This window comes from Drosophila gunungcola, unplaced genomic scaffold (genome assembly GCF_025200985.1).
Source record: "Drosophila gunungcola strain Sukarami unplaced genomic scaffold, Dgunungcola_SK_2 000035F, whole genome shotgun sequence".
In the NCBI taxonomy this organism is placed as follows: Eukaryota; Metazoa; Arthropoda; class Insecta; order Diptera; family Drosophilidae; genus Drosophila; species Drosophila gunungcola.
In genome coordinates, this window is record NW_026453209.1 from 107,123 (window position 1) to 134,739 (window position 27,617).

The following is a 27,617-nucleotide window of genomic DNA, read 5'->3' on the forward strand; positions in this document are numbered from 1 at the left end:
AAAAACTAAGAAAAAGAAATCTGTCAATTTTACACCAAAATGTGCGAAACCTACTGGGTAAACTGAGTAAGGTGTATGTTAATAGTCTTTCCACCGAATCCGACGTCATTGTGTAGAGAGCTGTCAAATTTTGCGATACTCAGAAATATGTTCGGTCACTGGGTCTTGTCTTAAATATATAATGGATTAGTCTTTGCGACTAATCGTCTTATTTCAGGAAGAAGATACTGCTCTCGAATATTAAGTTGTCTTAAAAATCCGTACGTTTTCCCTACTGCTCTGTTAATGTGGTCGTTCCAGGTTAGGGTATTGTTGAATGTGAAGCCCAGGTTAATTGCGCTGTCGACATAGGGAAGGGCCTTGTGTTCAATTTGAACAGGTTGTATATTTTCTGTTTTAATTTTCTTCTAATAAATCATATATTTAGACTTTATGGTGTTTAAGACCATTAGCACTTGCCCACTGACTAATGCTTTGAAGGTCAGAGTTACAAGCACCGACACAGTCATTAATACGACAAAGAGAACTACTAACGTACAATTGCACATCGTCAGCATACATGGGGACTTTACAATGGGACACTACAGTCGGAAGATCATTTATATACATTGAAAACGAAGACGAAAAAGATGCTGACACTACACATTGATGAAGATTACTTAGGTAGGACGATATAAGTTTAATAGAGGTGTCGGAAAAATTAAATAAGTTCGTAAATTTACTGCAGAGAATCGCGAACGCTTTGCTAGAATCGATAAGTGTTGAGAGTGTAGCCTGGCTGTTATCGAGTTTTTCCTGATATCCTCTAAAATCTTTATTATGGCCAGATGGTAGATTGTACATTAAATTGTTTGCTGGATAAAATGTTTTATCTGGGATACCAATATTTCCTCAAAGGCTTTAGAGAGGTATGGAAGTATAGCTTTAGTTCAGGGAATGTTGCAGAGAAATATATGTGTTATCAGTGGTTATATTTGTGGCAGTATAATTCTTATATATTTTGGATTGATATCGCCCAAGTCCGTGGCGTTTTATTTCATTTTTAATATTGCTTCAAGGACATCACGTTGATTAACACACATAGGGCTAAACCTATTATTATGTATGCTATATTTCTCATCTTTATGATATTATTAATTCTTTCGTCAAACCAAGTATGCTGGTTGGGTAGGATGGACTTTATACGTAAGGGAACTAAACTAAATTTTGGATTGGAATTTGTCAAGCTGAGAGTCGACCGTGGACATAGAGTAGATTGAGTTCCAATCATACGAATAAAACTCAGTTGACAGATAAGTCATATCTATATTTTTAAAGCCCCTATAAACTATGGAAAGGTCATTATACTGAATGTCAAGATTGTAGGTTAGAAATATGAGGTCATGTTTTGAGAATACCGGATCTGAGATTTGGTCATATAAAAGGATCTTGGAGTTGTCATTAACAAAAAATACGTCCAATAGTGTTTCAGTGGTACTCGAGAAATGAGTCGCGTGTCTTGAGTTCACTAATTGTAGTCCTAGTGCTGCCACGTTATCCGAGAGGTGATTCTCGATTAACATGTTGCTGTTTAAATCACCTGCTAGAATTATATTAGGGTATTGCAGACTTAAATTTGCCAACAGATCAATTTCATCAGAGTAGGGAACAGTTCTATTTGGTCTGTACAGACAGCTACTTGTAATTTGAAGGAATATGTACTGAATAGCGCTGCCATACCCGGGATAAACCATGTTTCTGAAACACAAATGATATCCACATTGGATTGAACAAACATATTTCTAAATTCATCTATTTTTCTAGTTAAACTTTGGGCATTGATGTGACATACCTTAAGCCCCTTATGGCGATTACTAAAGATGTTAATCATTGCATGGCTGCTAGCCTCTAAGTTGAGTTCATCGCCCATCTTAAAACTGGTATAGCATACTCAAACTGAAGCGCTCCACATAATTTAAAGCGCACTTCTAATAAATAAAAAAATTGAAGATCATTAGCATTGTTGATATTCGATTATAATTCACAAAAGGAGTTTTCAGGTTCTGCGTCTTGCTGAGTAGCGGCATCAGACTGTTTTTGAAGACTTTCGATGGGTATGGCTTCCCCTACAGCTTGTTGTTTAAGTGCCCTACGTGAAAAGACTGCTGCTAGCCGACGAAGTTTTTTGAGACGCATCGCTTCTTTGAAAATGGAGTAGTTTTGAGGAGTAAGCTGCTCATTGATAGAACGGCATAGCAACCCCAAAGCCCAAAAGCTGGAGATTTAGGTGTTGCAGAAGTGTCGCCTTGTCGCAAATATTTTCAATCTTTACAAGGATAACAGGGTCCACAACAGCATTTTGAATTTTGCTTCGAACAATAATATAATATATGTTAATATGGATTTTGTCCTTAGCGCTGGTGTGATTCCAAGTGAAAAACAAAGCGTGTTCAAAAAGATCCAAAGATTCTCATTATCTACAAATGGAGTACCATGTATTCGTAGATCGCCAGCGACATCGTTTTTGGCTTAGATCTGAAGACTGTTCGTAACCTCGCTGGATAAGCTTTCGAACTTGGAGGTCAGCCCTTCCTCAACTAGCATCTCACATTCAAGATCCAGAACTCGCTGTTTTAGTTCAGCTATTAATACATTAGCTGCTCTTTAAGCTATTGCAATTCATCTGCGATTTTCGTCAGCCTGCCAATATCAGTTGCAAGATAAACTTAATGCTAAATTATCTCGTCATCAGAAAAGTTGATCGAAATGGGTGGGGCTCAAGGATAAGCTTTTCGTTAGTATTTAAATAAAGTAAGCCCAGATTATCACTTTTTGATTAATCCCACACTTCCAATAGTTCTTTCAAACTCCCAAGCATACGACCTTTTAAAACTTTTCGTTTTACGTTGCTGACCGCCTTCTGTTAGAAAGACCTATAGTGCAAAGTAAAATTTTTATTTAAATTTTCACTGCCAGCAAGTGCAGTTTTCAATTAAATAAACATAGTGATCGTTGGGAAATATTATATATTATATTTTTTTACAGTATAATTTAAAAAGATATTTTCAGGATTTTGGGTGCCATTTCAAGGCACCCAGTTATACCCTTAAATCTAAGCGATATATTGCCTTATCATGGTTGCGCATTTGCAGCCGGATAGCTGCTATTTAAGTGAAACCCGTCCATAGGAAGAAACGTGTCCAAATGTTTTGGCGCATCCCACCTTCTACCAATCAAACAGCTGGAACCAGCAAGTGCGACTATCCTTGAATACATAGCACATTAGCTCGTGTTGCAAGAACCAGCAACCATGTTATATGCTACAAACGTCGTACGCGTAATCAAGTTACATCCTGGAAACGACAACTTAGTTCGTGTATTCTCTTTAATAACGGCATCCGGTATATACAAACGATTACTGTCGAAAATTTGTTGCCTACCTATGACAAAGAGCACCGAAACCGACGACGCAGAATTTCCATGAAATCGCTAGCACCTACACCACACCTATTTCGTTGCAGCTACTGTTCCAAGTAGAGCGGTAACTCACTTGGTTTGATAGTCCCCAGGGCAGACCTTTGCTCATATTTGATACATTTCATTTTTGACAGCTGTCACAACAGACTCTTTTAATGTGTTCATATTCTTGATCAGCATCACCAGTAGCTAGCCATGTCCGTCCTTCTGTCCGTCCCTTTGTTCGCTGTCTGTCCGTCCGTCTGTTTGTCTCTATGCAATCTAGTCTCTTAAGCTTAAAGCTATCTGCTTTGTAAGGCAATCTTTTTTTGAACTCTCATCAGCCTTGGGTTGAGCATCGGAAGTTGCAATAGCGAGGCTGAAAAAACACACAAAGTAATATCTTTTTTTAGGAGCATAAAGCTTTAAATAAAAGTTGAACAAATAAAAACCAAACCTGATTATGAACCTTTGACACTATAATATACTACACTACCATATACTAATATATTTCTACTTTTTCTAGGTATTTTTTGTAAGCTTTTTTTTTATTAAAAAACTTTACAATGATTATGTTCGGTCCCCGCTCCTAAACATGCAGTACCGAACATAATTTGGATGCTTGTCTATATGAACAAAAACATAAATTTTGATTAAAGGGCGTCCTGCAAAATTAAGTCTTAAAAACTATAGTTTTAACATATTTGAACTGAACTTAGTTTCAGATTTTTTTATAAATGTCTCTTCATTATGTTATTTGTGTTTTCCACTATGCTAACAGGGCCCCCTGTTGTTTGCACTGTTCATAGTGCATCAAAGTTCAACAATATAATATAAAAGCCCCAGCTAAGTCATTCCACAGCTCTGTCCACTCTTTAATGCCTCCATAGACCTTGGTCATATTCCAGTCCTCTGGAAAAGTGCTCTAGTCACAATGGTATAAAAAAAGGAAAAGAACCGTGCTACCCGGAATCCTATAGGCCGATTAGTCTCCTATCCATTTTTTCCAAGGCTTTTAGGCTATTAGCTATAAGTGCGTTTGACGAAGCACTTCCAGACATCCAGTTCGGCTTTTGTTGTCGTCATTGTTGTGTTGAGCAAGTGAAAAGAGTTGTTAATCATGGTCTGGTTGCTCTAGAAAATCACAAATACTGCTCAGCCGTCTATATTGATGTTCTACTGGCCTTTGACAGGGTCATTTCTACAAACTATTGCCACTTTTGCCCGAGGGATTTTGGAAGCTAATTGTGTCATTTTTGGATAAAAAAAGAGTTTGCTTTAGAAATCCACGGACTTCAATCTGAACTATGCCCTATTCGCGGTGGGGTCCGGCAAGAAAGCTTCCTTGGACCGGTCCTCTACAAAGTTTATACGTCGGATCTTCCAAACCCAGTTGCTCGCGGTGCACTCCTGGCCAACTATGCAGATGACACTGCATTTCTTGCAGCTGGTAGTACCCCTTCGTCAGCCTTTTGGCGTGTCCAGACATTCTTGAACGAATTTCAGTTTTGCGCACTTGCAGTCGGATAGCTGCTATTTAAATTCACCCCGTCTAGAGGAAGAAACGTGCCCAATACATTTAGAGTAGCGCATGTACAACCCGGCGACAATTGCTGTGCAGAGCGGTTAAGAACAGCACTCTGACCCGGAACCGCTTTTAAACTGCTCCAAATGATTCCCGGCAGATTCCGTCAAGGTGTAACAACACCATAATCGGAGTATAAGCCACTCTGAATTATGTGCCGCTACCTACAATCTTGTAAAAATGAAATTAAAAAAAACTATATCTTGTTTCGATCGGTTGCTCAACGCTTACATCCGACCACTCTCTGTACCGCTGCTGCTGCTCTTCAACGCTTACACGCTCTCTGCCCTGCTGCTGCTCTGATGTTCAACGCTTACATCTGACCGCTCTTCACCCCGCTGCTGCTTCAACGTTTATACGGTATCTGCTCCGCTGCTGTTAAGGGCTCCTCTCTTTTTCTGTGCATAGTGACCTGATAATTAACCATATATTAGTGGCGATACCTACCGCATCTGCTGGTTATGTGATAACTGTTCGCATGTTAAGTGTGCTGTAGCTGGCTTCAACGGCCGTGTTGGGGATTTAATCTCCAAACGGGTTGGTTTTAACAGGTCCTGCACGTCTTACCGCGAGATGACGGATGAAATGCGTACGTTCATGAAGCAAACCTGTCCCTTTAAGTGGTGTTCCGAGAAGTAACCGTCCTAGGATTAGCGAGACGACTTATGATGTCTCTGGGATTCCTCTAAGAGGGGTTATTCAAAAATCAATATTCGTGACGAGACTTTATCCCGAAGCCACTGACGAGCATGTTAGGATCTTCCTCTGTGAGAAACTGCAAAAGCGCAATATCTCTTCTTTAAAAATTCGTATCACTGATTCCTATTTCTCTAAGGCACTTCATTCTACATTTTGGCCAGTTAATACTTTAGTACATGAGTATCTTCAGAAAAACCAGCCTCGTGGCTCAAATTCAGCTGTTTCAAAAACTAAGAAAAAGAAATCTGTCAATTTTACACCAAAATGTGCGAAACCTACTGGGTAAACTGAGTAAGGTGTATGTTAATAGTCTTTCCACCGAATCCGACGTCATTGTGTAGAGAGCTGTCAAATTTTGCGATACTCAGAAATATGTTCGGTCACTGGGTCTTGTCTTAAATATATAATGGATTAGTCTTTGCGACTAATCGTCTTATTTCAGGAAGAAGATACTGCTCTCGAATATTAAGTTGTCTTAAAAATCCGTACGTTTTCCCTACTGCTCTGTTAATGTGGTCGTTCCAGGTTAGGGTATTGTTGAATGTGAAGCCCAGGTTAATTGCGCTGTCGACATAGGGAAGGGCCTTGTGTTCAATTTGAACAGGTTGTATATTTTCTGTTTTAATTTTCTTCTAATAAATCATATATTTAGACTTTATGGTGTTTAAGGCTAGCCATTAGCACTTGCCCACTGACTAATGCTTTGAAGGTCAGAGTTACAAGCACCGACACAGTCATTAATACGACAAAGAGAACTACTAACGTACAATTGCACATCGTCAGCATACATGGGGACTTTACAATGGGACACTACAGTCGGAAGATCATTTATATACATTGAAAACGAAGACGAAAAAGATGCTGACACTACACATTGATGAAGATTACTTAGGTAGGACGATATAAGTTTAATAGAGGTGTCGGAAAAATTAAATAAGTTCGTAAATTTACTGCAGAGAATCGCATGGCTAACAGTATCGAACGCTTTGCTAGAATCGATAAGTGTTGAGAGTGTAGCCTGGCTGTTATCGAGTTTTTCCTGATATCCTCTAAAATCTTTATTATGGCCAGATGGTAGATTGTACATTAAATTGTTTTGCTGGATAAAATGTTTTATCTGGGATGCCAATATTTCCTCAAAGCCTTTAGAGAGGTATGGAAGTATAGCTTTAGGCCTATATTCACTCATTTCCTTAGGTGTTGGAATAGTTCAGGGAATGTTGCAGAGAAATATATGTGTTATCAGTGGTTATATTTGTGGCAGTATAATTCTTATATATTTTGGATTGATATCGCCCAAGTCCGTGGCGTTTTATTTCATTTTTAATATTGCTTCAAGGACATCACGTTGATTAACACACATAGGGCTAAACCTATTATAACAGTTGGGTAAAGTAGTTGTGTTCAGGTACGAGTTTAAGACTGTTTCAGGTACTGTTTCATTAACGAAGATATTATTGCGGTGGTCAACATCAATGTGTGGTTGATGGGTGATGGGCTTCCTACCTATTCCTAGGGTTTTCAGGACTGACCTGTAATGCATTTTTTGGATTGAGTTATTAAATTATGAAGTTCATAGAATTTTCATATAAAGAAAAAAGGTATAGGAAAAAACAAAGACTTGAATTGTAAACTTCGCACGACAAAACTGAGTGCAGACAAAATATATCGACATTGGGTCCTCCACCACGCATACCAGTAGCTACGCCTGGCCGCAGCTGCATCCCGCCACCGCCGCTGGACTTAGCCGAGGATGGATTCGACATTGGGTCCTCCATCTATGGATCGCTGTTGGAGGGGACACCACATTTATATACATCGAACATAGCACAGCATCTTGTACCGTTTTTATAGTACCACTGTTCCACGACACATAGTCGTCTCGCTCGCACCTGTATACCTTGTATGCGAGACAATTCGAGTGACCCCGGTCTATTATACAAATGTGCTTGATGAGGCGTTATCACAATCCAACTCTAGTTTTATTGGACAACATAGCGTTGCTCTTCGCATTGCCAATTGCCACCAAGTCTAATGGGCCACAGTGGCGCAGCCTCATTGAAAATGCCCCCGAATTGTACAACTCGTTGCGGTCACAGAACACCTGTTGTCCTAAGGAAGGTGAACCAGGAGACCAAAAGGAAGTAGATCGATTCCCTGGATTACTCCACTTTACCTTCGTAGGAAACCTGCGTTCAACGCCAGTGCCAATATGACAAACTCAAAATTGGTGCCAGCTCTTTCAAATCTTCGGCCAAGTCCAACTCGCAAAATGACATGCAAATCACAGCAACTTTGTCAATGATACTACCATCAAATACCTGCAACTGAATGACAACACTGTTACCAGCACGTGTTGACACCAAGTGTTGGACACGTTCATGTTTTCATTCTCGCCTAGGATCAACTCAGACCTTGTTACCAAGCGCACGGTCCTCTCCATAGCATCGCCGCTGTTTGATCCTTTGGGAATGGTAACACCTTAACATAGTCAGCGCACGAGATTTGGCGCGTCAAGTCATTCGATCATGCATGCATTGCGTTCGCTATTGACCAACTCCAGAAACACACCTGATGGGAGAGCTACCTAAGGAACGAATCACATCTACTCAGCCATTCTCAAGATGCTGCATAGACAAGAGTGTGAAGGGACTACTCAACCGCACACTCCGAGACACCAGGCTCACCTTTGAAGACAACGGCATCTCCTGTCGAGGCCATCGACCCTTGACACCGCTATCGTCGGATCCAAGCGACCTTTCTGCACTGACGCATGGACACTTCTTAGTGGGTGACGCACTTCGATCATTGCCGGAACTTCCACCAACCGAGGACAGGCTTGACAAACTGGATTGCTGGGAGAGGGTCAGCGCCATCGAGCATCACATATGGAATCGTTGGAGCCAGGACGAGGGCAGCAAAGAATGCCTACTCGGGCGTATTGGCACTATTACGGGATTAGACAATGTCAATTACTTTTTCGAGCTGTACGGAAACTTGCAGTTTTACCTGTCTTTTGACAGTCAACTAATATTATTTTTGCGCCCTTTTACTGTTACTTGACATAGAATGCGTTCTCCATCTCTGTTAAACGATGTTACCAGGTGGAACAGGAGAAGAGAGTAAAAAGGTGGCTTAAATGGCTCCGTGGAGTTGTTTGGCCGCCCTCAAAAAAACCAAGACTTGAATTGTAACAGTCGCACGAGGAAGTTGAGTGCAGACAAAATATATTCACAAATTACCATTAAAAACTTACTCTAAAGCTAACTCGGCCTGACTTCTTATTTACACTAACGAGTGAGCTCTTGTTTCAATGTTCTATGTAACTGTTCTCTTCTAGATGTTTATGACTTTTTCTCTCATTTCTCTGTGGCAGATGAATGAATTCTGCGAAAGGTCGTTTAATTGTGACTGAGTGAATGGTTCTGTTGTATTTTATGGCTGTGTAGAGTATTAATTTAACTATGTCTTTTATGTTTTTTTCGATCATCAGACACCGTGTGATTTCGCCGGGGTACTGTGGAATCTCTCTATTTGCGCATTTGAAGTACTGTGCATTTAAAAATTGGAACAAGTTGGATACTTAATAGTCAATTCAAATGACAGTATTTTTTGGAGGGAACGATGAGAATGCGGAAAAAAGTGAAACTCCAATTCACACTGCCACCGTCAACGTCTACTTCTTCCGAGTGCTAAAAACAAAGTGAAATTCAACCAAAAATTAGTAAGAAATGGAAAATTCCTTGAATGTGGCTATTATTTTGGCCAAAATAGAAATGCCGAGATCCGCGCCGGGAAGCTGTTCTACTCCTGGCTGTGCTACTCCAAGGATCGGAAGACCCAGCTGTGCAAGTTCTGCCGCGTGCGCTTCTCCAACGAAGCGGGAAAGGCAACGCATAAGTTCAGTGTGCGATCAGGCTCATGAAGCAGGTCAAGGCGCGCCAGCTGAAACAGGCCAAGGGCGTAATTAAGCAGATTTGAAATAAACGGCAGAAGGAGCATGAGAAGGAAACCCCCTCGAACCGCCGCCAAACTGTCTTTGAAGCCCATCTCGGCAACCACGAAGGGTAAAGTGATGGTGTGGAAGGGCTGCTTCCCGTGACTCTTCTACAAAAAGGACGGGCAGCGTGGGAAGTGTGCGTGGTGCAAGCTCTGCGAGTTGACTCGTAAGCTGCACAAGTGGGTCTCGAAGCACCAAACTTCGCGGCACATCCGCCTTTGCTTTGACCGGAAGCGCAACGGTGTACAAGCACAGGCAGGAGCTTCGGCCAAGAGCCCAGCCAAAATCTCCACTGTAGCGGGCACTTCCACACAAGGATGGTCCTTGTTTTGGTGTATGCGTAGGAGTGTTCAAAGATCCCAAAAATTCGGGTATTAAGTGCAGGGCAGGAAAAGCTTGTCAGTATTCTTGTGTTGTTATAGAAGGCGCTCGTGTCTATTACGACCAATAATCCACAGGCCCGCTGGGTGCCGTCTGCGGAGACGTCGTCGACCCAATGGTGTAGCAAGCCGTCTAGTCAGACGGTTCGTGTGATCCAGCAAGCGATCTCTGTATCGATTTGAAAAGCTACAAATTGTCTTCGTAACCGTCGGCACTCCCGTGTCCGGAAACAACACACGATTTTCGACATAGTGGTGCCATTTCACACCCAGTATCCTCCTGAAAGCCTTTGATATGCTCGTTTGTACCCTTTTAAGAGATAATTCACAGGTTGTGCTCCAGCAAATTATTCCTCAAGGACAATGGCCTTTAAGAGGCGCAACTTAGCCTGAAGGGTTAGACCGCTACCTGGTCGATCTAGCTACAATTTTGATCTAGCTGAGCCAAACACGCCTTTTCAACAAAGGCGACGGTCTAATGTTACACCAAGGTAGGTAACCTTGTCTTCATGCTTAAGCCTATACCCATCAAGGTAGAGGCTACACGTACGGCCAGAGCGGAGAGCAAATGTGGCGTGCTGCGCTTTCATTTAAGAATGTCTGGACACGCCGGGCGGCAGATGTTGGGGTACTACCAACCGCAAGAAATGCGGTGTCATCTGCATAGGTGGCCAGGAATGTACCGCGTGCTAATGGTTTTGGAAGATCCGACGTATAAACTGTATACAGGACTGGCCCAAGGACGCTTACATGCGGGACCCCAGCGCGAATTGGGCGTATTCTAGAACGATGTCCACGGATGTAGACAGCAAACTCCCTTTTATCCAAGAATGACACGATTAGCTTCCATAATCCCTCAGGCAAAAGTGGCATTAGTTTGTTGGGAGACCTTCGTGCCAAACCATGTTAAAGGCCTGTCGAACATCAAGAAAGACAGCTAAGCATCTTCCAAAGCACCCAGTACATGATTTACTACTCTGTGCACTTTCTCAAAAGCACAATGGCGACTACGAAAGCCAAACTGGTGGTCTGGAAGGGCTTTTCCAAACGCAGCTACTGCTAAGAATTGTTCCCCCAAAGATTACTGTTATTATTAATTAACAATAAAGAAATCAAAGAATTCGGCAACCCGAAGCTTGTATACCCTTGCAGCTATTGAAAAAATTAAATATTCTTGAAAACATTAAAATTATCATTTACTTGCGTATATGTTTAAAAACATTGAAGATATGATGATTTCGATAGTTCCTATGGAAGCTATATGATATCGTTTTCCGATTTTAATAAAATTAAAATGTAATTCTGAACTGTCAAATTAGTAATAAATCAAAAAGAATTTAAAAAAAAAAAATTAAAAAATAGAAAAGTTACATTTAAAAAAACAATTTCGTTCCGACTTATGTAATGCCTGCAATAGAAAGACAACTTTTGGGAAAGTTTCATGCAGATAGCTGTAAAACTGAGAGACTAGTTTGCGTAGAAACGGGCGGACAGACGGACATGGCTAGATCGACTCTCTTAGTGATGCTGATCAAGAATATATATAATTTATAGGGTCGGAAATGTCTCCTTCACTGCGTTGTAAAATTCTGACTGAAATTATAATACCCTCTGCAAGGGATAAAAATGACAGTTTTTTTTATTGATGGGATCAAAATATACTAAATGAAACACCATAAGAAAGGAACAGCAGAAGTTGCCGGTAAAATTTTTTGGGAAAACTTGGGACGGCAAGTCTTTTTACCGTAGACGGTAAACGGTAGACCGAGCCTTATGTGAATTTGCTATTAAATTGATTTGATTGTCTTGGAATTAATTGATTGATTATACCCGCTACTCGTAGAGTAAAAGGGTATATTGCTTTTGTTTAAAAGGAAATGTAATGTAACAGGTAGAAGGAAGCGTTTCAAACCCTACAAAGTAAATATATTCTTGATCAGTAGCACTAGCCGATTCGAATTAGCCGTGTGAGTGTGTCTGCCCTTATGACTCTATCGCCCACACATCGCCAAAATCTGTCACGATACTCTTAGACATGTTAGACCTTTGATTTTGGACTATATGTGTGTGCTTTGGACATATCCACAAAAATTCAATTCGAGCTATTATTTTAGAAGTAATCAAGTCATAAAGTCTCTCTTTAAAATAGAGAGACATTACAAAAGATTTGTTAACGGGGGGTGGAATGGTGCACGCTTTAAGAATCTAGTGTTGGCAATGTAGTTTGACAGATGGCACACCTAGACATCGATTGATTTGTGATTAAATACAATACATAGTTTGAAATTTGTTAGCAGAGTAACGGGAACTTGACTATAACGTTATTTCTTGTATTTTAATAAAAACAAAGAAGAATAGTCTTGTGCAACGACTATAAGATGTCCGTTACTCAGCCAGCGTACTTAAAAATTAAATATGCCTTTATAAATAGTTTTCGTTGCTCGAATAAGCTGCCGATTATGAAAATTGAAAATAAGCACGACGCTATAATTCTTAAGCGGAGATATTACATTTTATGTACATATACAGACAAACACCAAACGGTGAGAGCAGCACCATATAGCGCTATTCAACACTGCTTGTAAAATCTTCAGAGCGACGACACTGGAAAACGCGTTAACGAGGTCACAATTCTCCTACGAGGTCAACTGGAAGCCCAGCCAGGTGGAGTTCAAGAATCGATTCTACAAGTATCAGCATTTTCATTAGTTTATTGATGGTCATCGTATCTGATTTTGATGCGAACTCTGCACAAGGATTATGCCCGGTACAGCAAAGACTAAGAAGTGGACGACATGGAGTGCGATCTATGCGATGAGTACGGGCGGAAGCTGTTCTTAGCTGGTTCCCAAATAATTTCAATGGTATTTTGTGTGATTAAGTTAGCTATAGTCCCTTCGGAACCATGGTGGCGGTCACCTGCATCTGTCTTTTTATGACTCTGCCCTAGATTTTGGTCAGCACTGGGGTGGGCCGCAAGCTGGATGGACAGCCAGTCTTCCCTAGTCGAGTAAACGTTGTACCACGACCCAATGTTTTATTGTGCTTTTGGGTGGCATCCTGCCCTTCGGGTCCATCTTCCTTAAGATGTACTTTAATTTGACTTCCTTCTGGGCGTACAAAACCTACTATGTACGTATATAGCTTTATTCAACATTTTGACTGTGGTTACTGTGAGTTACTTTAGTGTGCACATACTTCCTGCTGAATGCGGAGGACTACTGATGGCATTCAAGGCGCCGGGCTCCACATTTGTATTTTGTATTTATTATAAAATTTCATCCTAACGCTACAAGTTTGGAACTTATAAGTTAATGCGCTAGTCACTTTAAATATTTTTTTTTTAATACCAAAATCTGTTTTAAACGTTCTTCTACTGGATACATGGTTCTCTTTAGCGTCGACGTAGGTATTATGTGCGGCACGAATCCGTCGGCTTGGGTATTATGTGCGGCATCAATCCATCCGTTATCTTTCTAATTCTAATCTTTTCTAGTTCCATAAAATGAATACTCATTAAAAATTTTGTTTGTTTTCATATCTAAAACTTGAAAGTCAAAAATTTTCTTCAAAGGTCGAAGATTACTTTTTTATACCCTTGCAAAGGGTTCTATTTCAGTCGGAAATTTGCAACGCAGTTTAGTATATATGTTCTTGATCAGCATCACTTGGAGAGGCGATCTAGCCATGTCCGTCCGTTTGTATGTCCGTCCGTCTGTCCATCTGTCTATCCGTTTCTACGCAAACTATTCTCTCAGTTTTAAAGATATTTGCCTGAAACTTTTCCAAAAATTGTCTTCCTGTTGCAGGTCGAAAAGATCGGAAAAGGTCGGAAAAATAAATAAAAAAAAATGTATAACTTTGCTGTTTTTGATTTTTTTTACAGCTCTTCAATATTTAGTGATGGTTTTGGATTTAAATTTGATAGAAGAAGGACGAAACTCCTATGAAAACAATCGGAATATTTAAAAATAAAAATTAAACAAAACTTGTATCTTCTCTAATTTCCAATATTTTTTGGAACTCTTTTAGATATAGGAATGGTTTAAAAATTCAGAATTATGCTTATAATTTTGTTAAAGTTCGAAAACAGTATCATATAGCTGTCAGAGGAAAGATCGAACAATTATAGTGAGAATCATTATAACTTTAAAATTTAAATATACATAATTTGGAATTTAGGGTATATAAGCTTCGGCTTGCCGAAATGTGCTTCCTTTCTTGTTGCCTTATATTAATATTTATTTCTTCCTAGCGCTAGAAGTTGTTAAAAACTTATTTCAATGCCCTACTCATATAAACAATATAAGCATGGAAAAATAGTGAAAGCCTACTTCTTCAAATATTTTAACCTAATACTTTTAACATTAATTAATTATAATTATAGTTTATGTTTTTTTCATATTACATTTTAATTTGTTTTTGTACCCTTGCAGAGGGGATTTAAATTTCAGTCAGAAGTTTGCAACGCAGTGTAGGAGACATTTCCGACCTTATAAAGTATATATATTATTGATCACTAGGAGAGTCGATCAAGCAATATTAAATAAACAATTAAAATATTACAGTTTTTTTATAAATTAAACTTGTTTATTTTTTTTTTAATTCTATTTACTTATTAATAATTTGACAGTTCAGAATTTCGCTTTAAATTCTATTAAAATCGGAAAACGATATCGTATAGCTGTCATAGGAACTACCGAATAATTGAGCTGCAAATTATCATAGCTTCAATGCTTTTAATTATATACGCAAGTAAATCATAATTTTAATGTTTTCAAGAATATTTAATTTTTGAATATATGAACTTCGGGTTTGCTTCCTTTCTAAATAAAACTTTTGTACATTAGTTATTTGTCTGTGCGTGTGATTAAAACTTCGATTTTGAATTTTTGTACGTTACCAATTATCTTTATACTGTGTGGAAGATTGTTACATAGGCGGAGAAAGAAAGTCGATATCGATGGCAAGTTATGTTGTTGGTTCTTCGTGACTTTGCAAAGTCCATCTTTTCATATAGATGTTGATTACTAATAATGATTTGATGTAATAAAATGAGTACTCTTAGTCAAGTTTAGGTCAACAATTTTTAACGAGAATCTTGAGATGTGGTCGTTGGTTTTAATTGAAATTGCAATGTTATTAAAGGCCAACGTTATTCTTTGTTTGCGTATGGAGTGGCTATTTCCAAAAATTGCAACTCCATTGAACTGTGCGGATATTATGAATGTCCTTGAAATTAAAAGTCTTATCTTTAGGGGTAAATACTGTTGCGGAGGGTAAAGTTGTCGAAGGGATGCGTATGCCCATCCGAATGCCTTATTAATGTGATCATTAGATTGCTAGCCTTATTGGTGTACTCTATTGACTTGTTATATATTGATAATTTGTCTAATGATCCTGTCTCAATGGCATTCTTATGATAACTATGCATTTTGACTTTTCGGTACTTAAACCTAGTCTGTTTCTTTCCGACCACTCACTTATATTTTTAAGATCCCTGCTACAGACCTTTTTACATTCATTAATTTGGGACAACGGACGCCCCAAATATTGTTGAACATCATCAGCGTACATTTGGACAGAACATTCAGTAAGAACATTATGCAGACCACTAGCTTACATACGATGCAGATAAGATCCATGATGAGAACCTTGTGGGCACCACAATTGGTTGACAGGAATGACGAAGCATTTGACGATGTAACAAGGCACTGAAACCTTTTATAGAGAAACGAAATAGAGTCGTGGCTGCTGTGAGGAAATTAAAAGTATTGTTTAATTTATTACAGAGTATCTAGTGGTTTACCGTGACAACTGCTTTGCTATAATCTTACAGTGTCAATCTCCAAAAAAAAGTCTCACTTTAGGACCCTTTGACTAAAATGCCAGAACTGAACCGTTGACATAGCTCAGTGAGTCAAACGGTCTTTGATCAACCAGCACCCGTTTTTTGTTTGTTTGCAGACTGTTTTACAAAAAAAAAAAAGTCTTTTAATTTTTCATAGTTGTTTTCTGCTAAATATTTAAGGTTTATGCCAAAATGTGGCTGAAAGCAACATTGCCAGATATATATTTACTGCTAAAAAATGCACTGTTTTCTGCATACTTGGCTAGCGTAGAAACACTCTCCAAAGCCGAAGACCCCGTTTTTTAAACTGCTTAACATTTTTTTGAAAACCATAACTTCAATCTGCCAAATGTTCCTTACTTCTTAATGCGAACATTTTAAGTTTAAAAATTCTGTAATACAAAAAACTGTATCCTTAATTTTTTGTACCTAATTTTTAGCAAACGAGATGACAAAATTGTTGATAAGGCATGGGGAAAGAGCTCTCTGTATAAGTTTTTATTGAAAAAATGTAAGACTAGTAGCTCATCCGACAACACTCGACCGAAAATCAAACTGTTTACCATTGAAGTGTTCTGTTCAGAACACAAGCAAACGAGAAATATTTTTATTTTCGGTTATGTTCGGGCATTGACCCTAAAAGGCAAAACGGTCAACTGTTATTTATGAGCTCTAGTTTTAAATATTTGGTCACCCAATCAGATTCTCAAATGCTTTTAAAATATGGCACTATGGAAATTGGTCTATATTCACCGTTGGTTTCCGGTAGTGGTAGAATCTTTCCAATTTTCTAAACATTCTGAAAGACTTAGGTTATTAGCATAACCTAACATTGGTAAGTAAATTGAAAACTAAGCTATTATCACAGACGTCATCAGGTACTTGTGGTAGAAAGCATTTCAAGTTGCTTCAGGTTCTTGATACTGCACAAATTTCTCGTTGAGTTTACTTACTCTTTAGTATTCTTTGGTTTTCATATGCCTAGAAAGTACGCGGATTTAACAGCATTTATTTATTTACATTTGATCTCGATTTCTTAGTAATGTTGTGTAAATTTTAAGTTTTAAACCTCTTCGATTTCATGAATGCTGTGTTACGTCTTTGCAGTTTTTATTTATTATCGTTGTTTTAAGGGCAAGCATTCATTAAACAACTGCACTATGCTTATCTGCAGCAGCTCAACTTGCTCGTCTACTGACTTCAAATTATAATTAGCGTCCCAGTTAAGTCTAGTGAATTCCTCCTTCTGTCAAAAAAGTACCGGGACTGGATTAATTAAAAAGCCTGTGCTGAAAAAATTTTGAAACTTTTATTTTGTTATGTTGGTAACAATGTTCTGCATTACGAAGTGAAGTTTGTGTGCGTTCTGTGAAGTAGTTTGTTTACAGTCGCTTGTTACGTGAGTCTATGTTCGAGTTGTTTGCCTAATTTTAGGCTTTTTCGGTTTTGGAGCATCTTGGTAGACATTCGGACGTTTGTTAAATTGTCAGCGTGTCGTATACATACATCCACGTTTCATCAGCTGTAATTATGAGTTCCATGAACGTGGAGTCGGAGTAGAAAGATACCTGCTTTCGGTATTTTTGCAGGAAATTCAGTTCTTTTGGAACAAGCCGTGCAGCGACTCGTTTCATACCCAAATGACCAGTCAAAATGTTGTTACGAACTGTCTCGTAGCAGATGTTAAGGACTTGTGCTATCTCTCTTAAGCTGCCATGATAATTTTCAGAAATAAATTCCTTCCGATGTTACTATCGGCAAGCAATAAGAACAGGTACTGTAAGTTGATCATAAAGCAAAATGTTTTTTGTAATTGCACTAGTTCTAAAGAAATGCGTTGGAGTAGGGCTATTTACTAAATACAAGGAAATTGTCTCCTTCTTATAAATAAATATATATTTTATATTATAAAGATATATTTAACTGCACTACCCTCATAATGTTGACATACAAATTTTGATTTTATTTTTTGTTGACATACTTGACATGATATTTTCTATCTGTCCTATCTGCCCAAAGCAGGACACTAAAGTACTAAACATATCAGGCAAAAATCATGTCTCAGATACACAGGTGACATCAATTTTGGACTCAACAAACAAGTATCAATATTCATTTATTCTATTTTTTTGATGTGACAAATATTAAGACCTTTATAAAAAATTGTGTACTCTTAAAAATACTCTTCATTAACATACTCTTAGTATAAATGCTCCGAAAATAATTACTCTTAAAATAAATCCTCTTCTTCGGTGACTTCGTTTCAGTAGCCTGATTTTGTCTCTCAGTATGAAATCTCACTTTTACGATGCTATCGAGTGTTACCCTGCCGCGCGACTGTTTATCTTTGTTTTCAGACAAGGGCACACACCCTTAGAGCTTTGCCTCAAAAGCTTCCACTTTTTCCATCAAATTTTGATATTCTCGTGGTTTGACGCGCTGCGTCACTTGATCTACCTCTCTCTTCTCAATTTCCTGCAGAATTCGCTGCTCAGCTTCTCGCATATTAGAGCTGATTTGGTAATTTTGCTCGTCAAATTCATATGCCTGATTTGGCTTTCCACAGTGGACATCGTTTGCTGTTTGGAGAGAGTTGCTACATATCGGATACTTGAGCTCGATTTCTCTCAACATCTAGGGCTTTGCGTAGTAGGTTGTTTGCTATTTTTACTATTCGACACAGGATATCTATGGGCTTGCCACTCTCACCAAAGCCTTCTTTTTTTGCGTACTTTGCCTAGAATCACGATTGCTGTTTGAACGTTTATTAGCTGTTATAGTTGGAGAAGAGTGTTGTGCAGCCTGTGACTTAACAAAAATTTACGCTTCTACTGAGCTGTCAATTCTTTTTCTCGCCATTTATCAGTAGTTAAAAAGTGTGGGCGCTCTGGCAGCTGTGGATGGTCATACAGGTGAAGTAAGATCTGTGATTGACCCGATGACAGATCTGTTAAGTGCACTGTGCAAACATGAGTCTGCGGCACTTTTTTTGTAACAGCAAAATCAATCAAATCTGGCTTCCCTTTAGGATCTGTGGGCCAGCATGTAGGCGTGATCCCCAGTTGCTGTGTTTTGCGTTAAAGTCACCAGCAGCTATAAAGCGGTCACCTATTAGATCAAAGAATTTTACAAATTCTGCTTCGGAAATGGAGAAGAGCGGTGGACAGTATACAGCGGCTAGGTTTAAACAACCGTTTCCAAGGTCGATATGTTTTCATGCAGCTTGAATATAGGCGGTAGCAAACGATGGTAATTGTTATTGGCTTTATTCGATTCTTGATCAGAATACCAGTACCACAATGGGCCTTACCATCACGATGGTTTGTCACATAAAATGTATATGCGTTTAAGTGAAAATAGTTTTTATTCGTTAGGTGAGTCTCTGACATGAGATGTCGTGTAGTCGTGTTGATTTAGGAACTTCAAAAATTCATGTTTGTGCCGTGAAATAACATTTGCATTCCAAAAAGATCATTTTAGACAAGCCATTTAAACAGAATTTTGTTTGATTAAGGGCTCCAGCAACTGATTTTGAGTGCGCATATGCTCCTGCAGCGTTTGCTGTAATGTTACCATTGTGTTTGTTACAGTTACCAGCATTAAATCTAATCCACAAGGCAATGGGAAGTAATTTCTGGATCCTCCTTCGATGTATTTTGCTGCATTATTTCTGCAGTGATTGGATGAAGTGTTGGCTTGGAGGTTGAGGGGTATGACCCGTTGTTGTAACAACCACCTTGAGTGTCGATATGAATGATGTTTCTTGTATATAGGCTGTAGCAATACTGTAGTTGCAACTTCAGTTGCTTGTGGATTGCTTATGTTATTTAATGATAGTAAAGGGTAAGTTTGTCTGTTATTGGTAAAAGTTACCTGTTTGCACTTTTGATCGTTTACATGTATGCGGCAGCCGGCTAGCCATTTTTGCAAATGCTCGAGGTGGGCGGATGAGATTTGCGTTGCTGTCCTGCAACAGTGACTTATAGCACTAACCATACAACATATAGACTGGCCATTTCATACGACGCATTTGGACGCAAAAAAACGGACCGCGGAAGGTCCACCGTTCTCACAGCAGCAGGTCCATGCACTTCGTGTGCGTTCGGGTTTTTTACTCTCTCATTCTTATTCTCATTTTTATGCTCGCGCACTCATTGCACGAGTTCAGTCGTTCAGTCGCAGAGAGGCGCTTTTTGAAGAAGGCTGCCCTGCGCTTGAATTCGTCTTTGTATGTATGCGTGATCATGCATTCTCATACACGGGAGCATGTGTGCGTTTATTTCATTTCGGCGCATCAAGAATATTTTGTCTTTTGCCACTTTTCAAACTTGGTACCCTAAGAATATGGGCGTATTTACTATTGGGTTATGATATAAATATGAATATTATATGTTTTAATATATTTATTTAATATTTCAGCATACATTTTATTTTTGTTTACAAATTCAAATCAGTGGTAGCGGTAAAATGTTTTACATATATGTATGTATTCGAATTTATAGAAATCAGTCCACTGAGATGGGAACAGGGCATATCGCAGTCGTGTCACTTGAAACACCGACTGCTCTTCAGTGGTTGAGAAAACTTCAAACTAAATCAGTTTTTGTCGATGTTTTGCGAGCGGTTGGTGCCTGCATACCCTACCGACGATTGCTTTTAAGGGGAGCGGGCTTTTAGGACACTTGTTTTAAATGTTATGTTTAGTGATCTTTGGTTAATTTATTTTTTAATGATTCGCAGTGTTATTTTGTCTTTAAACAAGTAATAAAAAATAAAATACTTTTAATATTTTTGAAAAGGTAAATGGTTGATTTATTTTTTAATGATTCGTTATTTAAATGTCTTGTTATTTTAATTGTCTTTAAACAATTCGTTATAATTCAAGATATTGGTACAATTAAAATCTAAAATTATTATCATTAAAATAAATTATTATCATTAAAAAAATGTGGATTTTTATATTTGTTCCATACATCATGCTGTTAAATATTATGGTGAGAAAATATACTACACAGCTCGGAGATGAAATCGTAACCCGGCGCTTCTTTGATCTCTTGAGGCTTTATGACTCTTGTTACTTTTTCTGATTGTAATACACGAATCAATAGTTGCTGGAATTGGTTTAAAGACGTTTTCTAGATAGACGGCAAATGTATTTGCCCTCTCTTCGTTGCTGCGACCTCAATCTCCTCTCTGTGTATGTAGAAGTGATTCTCCTAGAATCACGACTGCTGTTGGAACGTTTATTAGCTGTTATAGTTGGAGAAGAGTGTTGCGCAGCCTGTGACTTAACAGAAACTAACGCTTCTACTGAGCTATTAATGTCTTCTTTAAAGGAAAAGATTATGCAGTAATCAATATGGGTACAAACCTTCTTTCTTTTTAAAGCCATTTATTAGAAGTTAAAAAGTGTGGGCGTTCTGAAAGCTGTGGATGATCATAGAGGTGAAGTCATATCTGTTGTCAGATCTGTTAAGAGCACCACGCGAACATGAGTCTGCGGCACTCTTCTTGTAACAGCAAAATTAATCAAGTCTGGCTTCTTTTTAGGATCTGAGGGCCAGCATGTAGGCGTGATTCCCAGTTGCTGTGTTCTGCGTTATAGTCACCATTAGTTATAAAGAGATCACCTAGTAGATCAAAGAATTTTAAAAATTCTGCTTCGGAAATGGAGAAGCGCGGTGGACAGTATACAGCGGCTAGGTTTATATAACCGCTTCGAGTGTCGATGTGTTGCCTGAATAAAGGCGGAGCAAACGATGGTAAATGTAAATGCCTTATTCGATTCTTGATCAGAATACCAGTACCTCCATGGGCGTTACCATCAGGATGGTTTGTCACATCAAATGTATAGGCGTTTAAGTAAAAATAGTTTTTGTTTTGTCGTGTAGTGTATGAGATGTCGTTTTGATTTAGGAACTTCAAAAGATTATGTTTGTGCCGTGAAATACCATTTGCATTCCAGGAAGATCATTTTAGATAAACCATTTAAACCATTTTGAGTGCGCATAAGCTCCTGCAGCGTTTGCTGTATTGTTACCATTGTGTTTTTTACAGTTACCAGCATTATTTCTAATCCACAAGGCAATGGGAAGTAATTTCTGGATTCTCCTTCGATGTATGTTGCTGCACTATTTCTGCAGTGATTGGATGAAGTGTTAGCTTGGAGGTTGAGGGGTATGACCCGTTGTTGTAACAACCGCCTTGAGTTTCGATATGTAATGATGTTTCTTGTATATAGGCTGTATCAAACGATGTGAATTGGTATTGCCTGATGCAGTTCTTGATTAGAATGCCAGTACCCCCATGAGCCTTACCATCAGAATGGTTTGTAGCCATTACTGTGTAAAAAATTTTTGTTCGTTAGGTTAGTCTCTGATATGAGCATATCGTCAATGTCATGTAGATTTAGGATCAAAAATAGCTCATGCTTGTTTCCATTACAGAAAGATAGTTTTAGAGAATACGTCTTAACAGATTTTTGATTAAAATTCAGGAGCAGATTTTGAGCGCTTATAAGCTCCTGCAGCGTTTGCTGTCAGCATTGGTTCTAATCCCCTTGGCACATATGCAGTAATTTCTGGATCCTGGTTCGATGTCTGTTGCTGCATTATTCCTGCAGTGGTTGGTGAAGTGTCGGCTTAGAGGCTAAGGGGTGTGAACCGCTGCTGTAACAAAGTAAACTTCCGGGGTCGTTGTTAATGGTATGTCGGGCGACTGTTTTCGAGCTGCAGTTATTTTGTTAGCTTAAGCGAGTTTTTAACTTTGTATAAACAGGGTTGCCTCTGTAGTTGGCAGTGTGGTTTCTACACAGTTACTACACTTCTTGGCAGAATGGTCTTCCTTATTTGCAGGGCGCGCCTCAGTTGGATGTGCATCCCCACAGTCAACGCATACTGCGCGCGGAGTGCAATAGGTTTTCGTGTTCCATTCCGTTTGTGGGGTTCCTCAACGGTGATTCTACGGTTCAGTAGATATTGCAGCTTATACAGGGTGGCCCATCTAGCGTTTGCTTTTTGAACTATCGATAATTTTGACTTTGACATTTCGAATGTCATTGTCAATGTGTCAGATATTTCATAGAAGGTTTGCGGTTTACGAAATGGTTAAGTTTACGATCGAAAAAAATTTGGAACTTCTAAAAACTTTCCTTCAAAGTGGAGAGTCTTCAACCGAAACTGCAAGAAAATTGCGGTCAAAATTCGGAAAAAAAAGCGCCTTCCAGGCAGTTTGTGTATAGTTTTGTGAAGCGTGTGCGTGAAACTGGATCGTTCGTTCAGTTCGGTCGGTTGAAAATATCGCTGCGGTGGCCGAAATGTCAATTTCAATCCGACGTCAACTCGGCACCGTGCTCAAGAGTTGGACATTTCGAGCACTTCCCTGCAACGGATTTTAATAAAAAACATCTGTCTAAGGCCAGATAAGATTCAGTTGGTTCAACAGCTTGAGCCGCATGACCATCCAATGCGTTTTCGGTTCGCGGAAGATGACTATTTTGACCGAAAAATCGTGTTTTTTGAAGAGGCCCATTTCGACCTCGGTGGTTATGTTAATGAGCAAAACTGTCTCATTTGGGGTTCAGAAAATCCACACGTCGTCTTGGAGAAGCCAATGCATCTACAACGAGTGACTGTTTGGTGCGGTATGTGGTCGGGTGGCATCATTAAGCCGGTTTTCTTTGAAAGGAAAGGAAAGGAAAGCCACCGTAACCGTGAATAGTGTCCGCTATCGCGGCATGTTGGAATGAAAGAGGAAGACATAGACGACATATGGTTCCAGCATGACGGCGCTACGTGCCACACAACCAACGTTACAATCCATCTTTTGCGAGGTACGTTCAAAAATCGCATAATCAGCCGAAACGGCGATGTCAACTGGTCGCCTCGCAGCTGCCATATGACCCCGTTGGACTATTTTTTGTGGGGTGCCTTTAAGGATAAGTGTTACGCCAACCACTCACAGACGATAGACGACCTAAAGCACGAGATTGAAGTTGCCATCAGGGCCATTGAGGGTCATACCATCGACAATGTGTTTAAAATTTAGGTCGACTGCAAAGCCAGCCGTGGCAGCCATATGAACGAAGTGGTGTTTCATACATAAACCGCAATGTTGAAGCTATCCAATAAAAAAAACCATTTTAAAAAATATATACTTGTTTGTTGATAGCGATTTTAAAACGCAAATCTTTCGTGGGCAACCCTGTAGGTTAACTGAATTTCATTTTTAAGGCATACATTAAGTAAGGTGTCAATTCTACCAAAAACATTGGTTGGGGAATTTTATTTATATTAAATATGTTCATAGCCATTTTGACATCAAAGCCCTTTTCATTAAGCACAGCTATTATCTCGACGATAGGGACTGTTCATTCGATTTCTTTGATAACCTATTGTAAGTCTTTGCTACTTTTAAGGTGGTAGGTGTAGTAATTTATTTTACCGGTGTCGAGGTACTTGGCCACTGATCGATCGAAAGTCATGTTCGTACTTAAAATTTTTGAATAGACGTGACTTAATTTATTTACGCCAATTTGGTCTGTTATTTTTTTTTTTTTTTACCAATTTAGTACAATTTGTATGAAGCACATAACTAGGTGGCAGCCTTAGTGGATTGGACTAACCGGTTTGAGCGGTTTCTTCAACTTCGTTTGGGTTACTTAGAATCGAGAATCTATTTTTATTCGGCGCATTGTAATGTGTGATTTCAGTCGTTTTGTTTAATTTGGGTTCGTCTGTTTTGCCCTTTGATTGCGGGCTTAATTATACCCTTGCAGAGGGTATTATAATTTCAGTCAGAAGTATGCAACGCAGAGAAGAAGACATTTCCGACGGTATAAAGTATATATATTCTTGATCAGCATCACTAGGAGAGTGGATCTAGCCATGTCCGTCTGTCCGTCCGTTTCTACGCAAACTAGTCCCTCATTTTTAAAGCTGTCTGCATAAAACTTTCCCAAAGTTGTCTTTCTATTGCAGTTAGTATATAAGTCGGAACGAGCCGGATCGGACTATAGCATATAGCTCCCATAGGAACAGTCGGAAAAATAAATGCAAAAAATTATAACTTTGCTGTCTTTTAAATTTTTTTTTTATTTCTTCGACATTTAGCAATGGTAAAATATTTCAGAGTTACGGTTTAAATTTCAACAAAGTCGGACGACTATAGCATATAGCTCCTATAAGAACAATCGCAAAAATAAATGAAAAAAATTATATTTTGTTTTTTTTTAAATTTATTTTTTAGTTCTTCGACGTTTAGTAATGGTTAAATATTTCAGAATTACGGCTTAAATTTCATCAAATCATAAAAAACCATATTAAAAAAAAATAAAAAAATTTAACTTCTTTATTTTGTATTTTTTTTTAAATTTTTTGTTGACTAATTAATAATTTGACAGTTCAGAATTACGCTTTTAATTGTATTAAAATCGGAAAACGAAATCATATAGCTGCCAAAGGAACTATGAAATAAGTTTGTAAAGGTAGGGGAAGGACATTGAACCCTCCGCGGCTCATTTTATTTAGTTATGCAAGGGAGAGAGAGCGTGTCTCTCCGTGTCGGCTTCAGTGTTTCAGTTTTTGTTGATATTGATAACTCTTCCGCTCGTATAGAGAAGTAAGCGTTGTTTCTGATTGACGAGAGCCGACTTTGGTTTTGTTCCTGCAGCAGAAAATGTTTGGCATTTTTAAAAATTTTTTGGAGCTTTCGCTTTTAAACGTTGGCGTTTCTGTTTTATTCGATCGTTAATTCTAGTATTTATAACACTATTTGATCATTTTCATGGGCAGCACGAGCGCACGTACCTTCCTTAAACAAATTTGTTGATCGTTTTTTTTATGTCAATTTAAGGTTTATTGGAACTGGCCCACAGAGAATACCAAGCTGTTGACTACGAAAGTGCAGAAAAACATTGCATGCAATTATGGCGGCAGGACAGTACAAATACGGGAGTTTTATTATTGCTGTCATCTATTCACTTTCAATGTAGAAGACTTGAAAAATCAGCGCAATTTTCTACCTTGGCAATAAAACAGAACCCAGTGCTGGCTGAAGCATATAGGTAAGTTAACTTACTGTCTTTTTATTATATCTTCAAACGAATGTATTCATCTTTTCCTATCTTAAAATGTAGACATCTTATCAAAGAGTACCAAGATAAGGGGGAATTTGGTTAGTTCGTGTAACGAACGTCATTGACGGATTTTCGAAATTTTTATTGTTCACTTTTAGGGTAACTGCGACAAAAATTTGTTAATTTTGTGTTGTAAAATAACTTCACCACTTTATTTCTTTTAACGCTTTTATTAGTACTCGTACTACTGAACAGGTGTATGGAAATCCGTTCCTTTCTCAATTTTGCTTCGATGGACTGCTCCTTAGACAGAAAAATTATTAAGATGTTATGCATTCATTAAAGACAAAGAGAGAAACTCAAAATGACCGCAATATGAGTCTATGAAGCAAAAAATAATATGAATGAGCCAATTTTCTATCTCTTAAAGTTATAACAAAATTGGTAAATATAAAAGCAAGGTATTTGCTAAAAAAAATAAGAAATACTTAACATGTAGGTGAGTCTGAGAATGCCGTGACGGTGCTGTCCTCTACTGCGCCATCTACATCGTCTGTTAGTTTGGATTTGTATACGTCTAATGGCTTACAACCCAGATCAGGAAATCCCATATTTGGTATCGAACCACCGCAATGAAAACCAATATTAGGTATTGCTTCGTCTCACGCCTTAGTCCAAATGCCTCAGCACTCGATATTCGTATCCACTTAAGCGATAAGTTACCAAGTTTAACTTTAAACAGAGACTTACGATTTCGTCGTTTAAGATTAAACTATCTGGTGGACTTTATCCTAAAGTTCTTGATTCAAATGTTTGGCCGACAAAAAAAATTTTCCAAAAATTGAAATGATATTTTTATCATACACTATCAACATGTTCGTAGCTTACTTGGAAAACTTATCATAATACATCTTGAAAGTGTTATCTTTGATGCCGATGTGATTGCCTTCATCGAAACATTTTCCGGACAACTATAATGCTTTTCGTTGCGATCGAGTACCCCGGATTGGAGTGGGAGTTTTAATCGCCGTAAAATCAGATCTAGCTTTCGAATTTATTTCCTTAATTAATACCGATTCACTAATTGATTTCGTAGCTGCCTGCAAAATGGTTTTTGATTAATCTAGTGTTATTACGTGATCCTATGTTCCGTCCCTGTTTGTTAATAATAAATACTAGCAACACATGGCTCAAATACAATCAATACATGCTACTCTAGGAAATAATGACCACCTTAGCGTATTAGGTGAGCTCCAGGAGCAGAATTTGAGTTTGCAAAACCTCCTGCAGCGTTTGCTGTATAGCTATCATTGTGTTTGTTATAGTAGCCAGCATAAATTTTAATTCACTGGACAAATGGGCAGTGGTTTTAAGAAGTGTCGGCTTAGAGTCTGAGGCGTATGACACAAACTTGCAAAATAAACTCCAGGCGTCGTGGTTGGAAGGCGTACTTTCAGGTGTCAATTCTACCTTGAACATAAATTATGTTCATAGATATTTTGAAATCAAAACCCTTGTATATATGTTGTAGCAAACGATGGGAATTGGAAATGCCTGATGCGATTTTTAATCAGAAACAGGGTATTTTGTCG

The 27,617-nt window shown here is 38.5% G+C and overlaps 1 protein-coding gene across 1 annotated transcript in view; it reads left to right on the plus strand.

Moving 5' to 3' along the window:
• LOC128263962 (UDP-N-acetylglucosamine--peptide N-acetylglucosaminyltransferase 110 kDa subunit) overlaps nucleotides 1-27,617 on the plus strand; it is a 266,337-nt gene that overhangs the window by 67,576 nt on the left and 171,144 nt on the right. Inside the window, exon 2 of the mRNA XM_052999241.1 lies at nucleotides 25,803-26,013. Within this exon, the coding sequence (XP_052855201.1) occupies nucleotides 25,803-26,013 (211 nt within the window). The remainder of the gene's footprint in view (nucleotides 1-25,802; nucleotides 26,014-27,617) is intronic.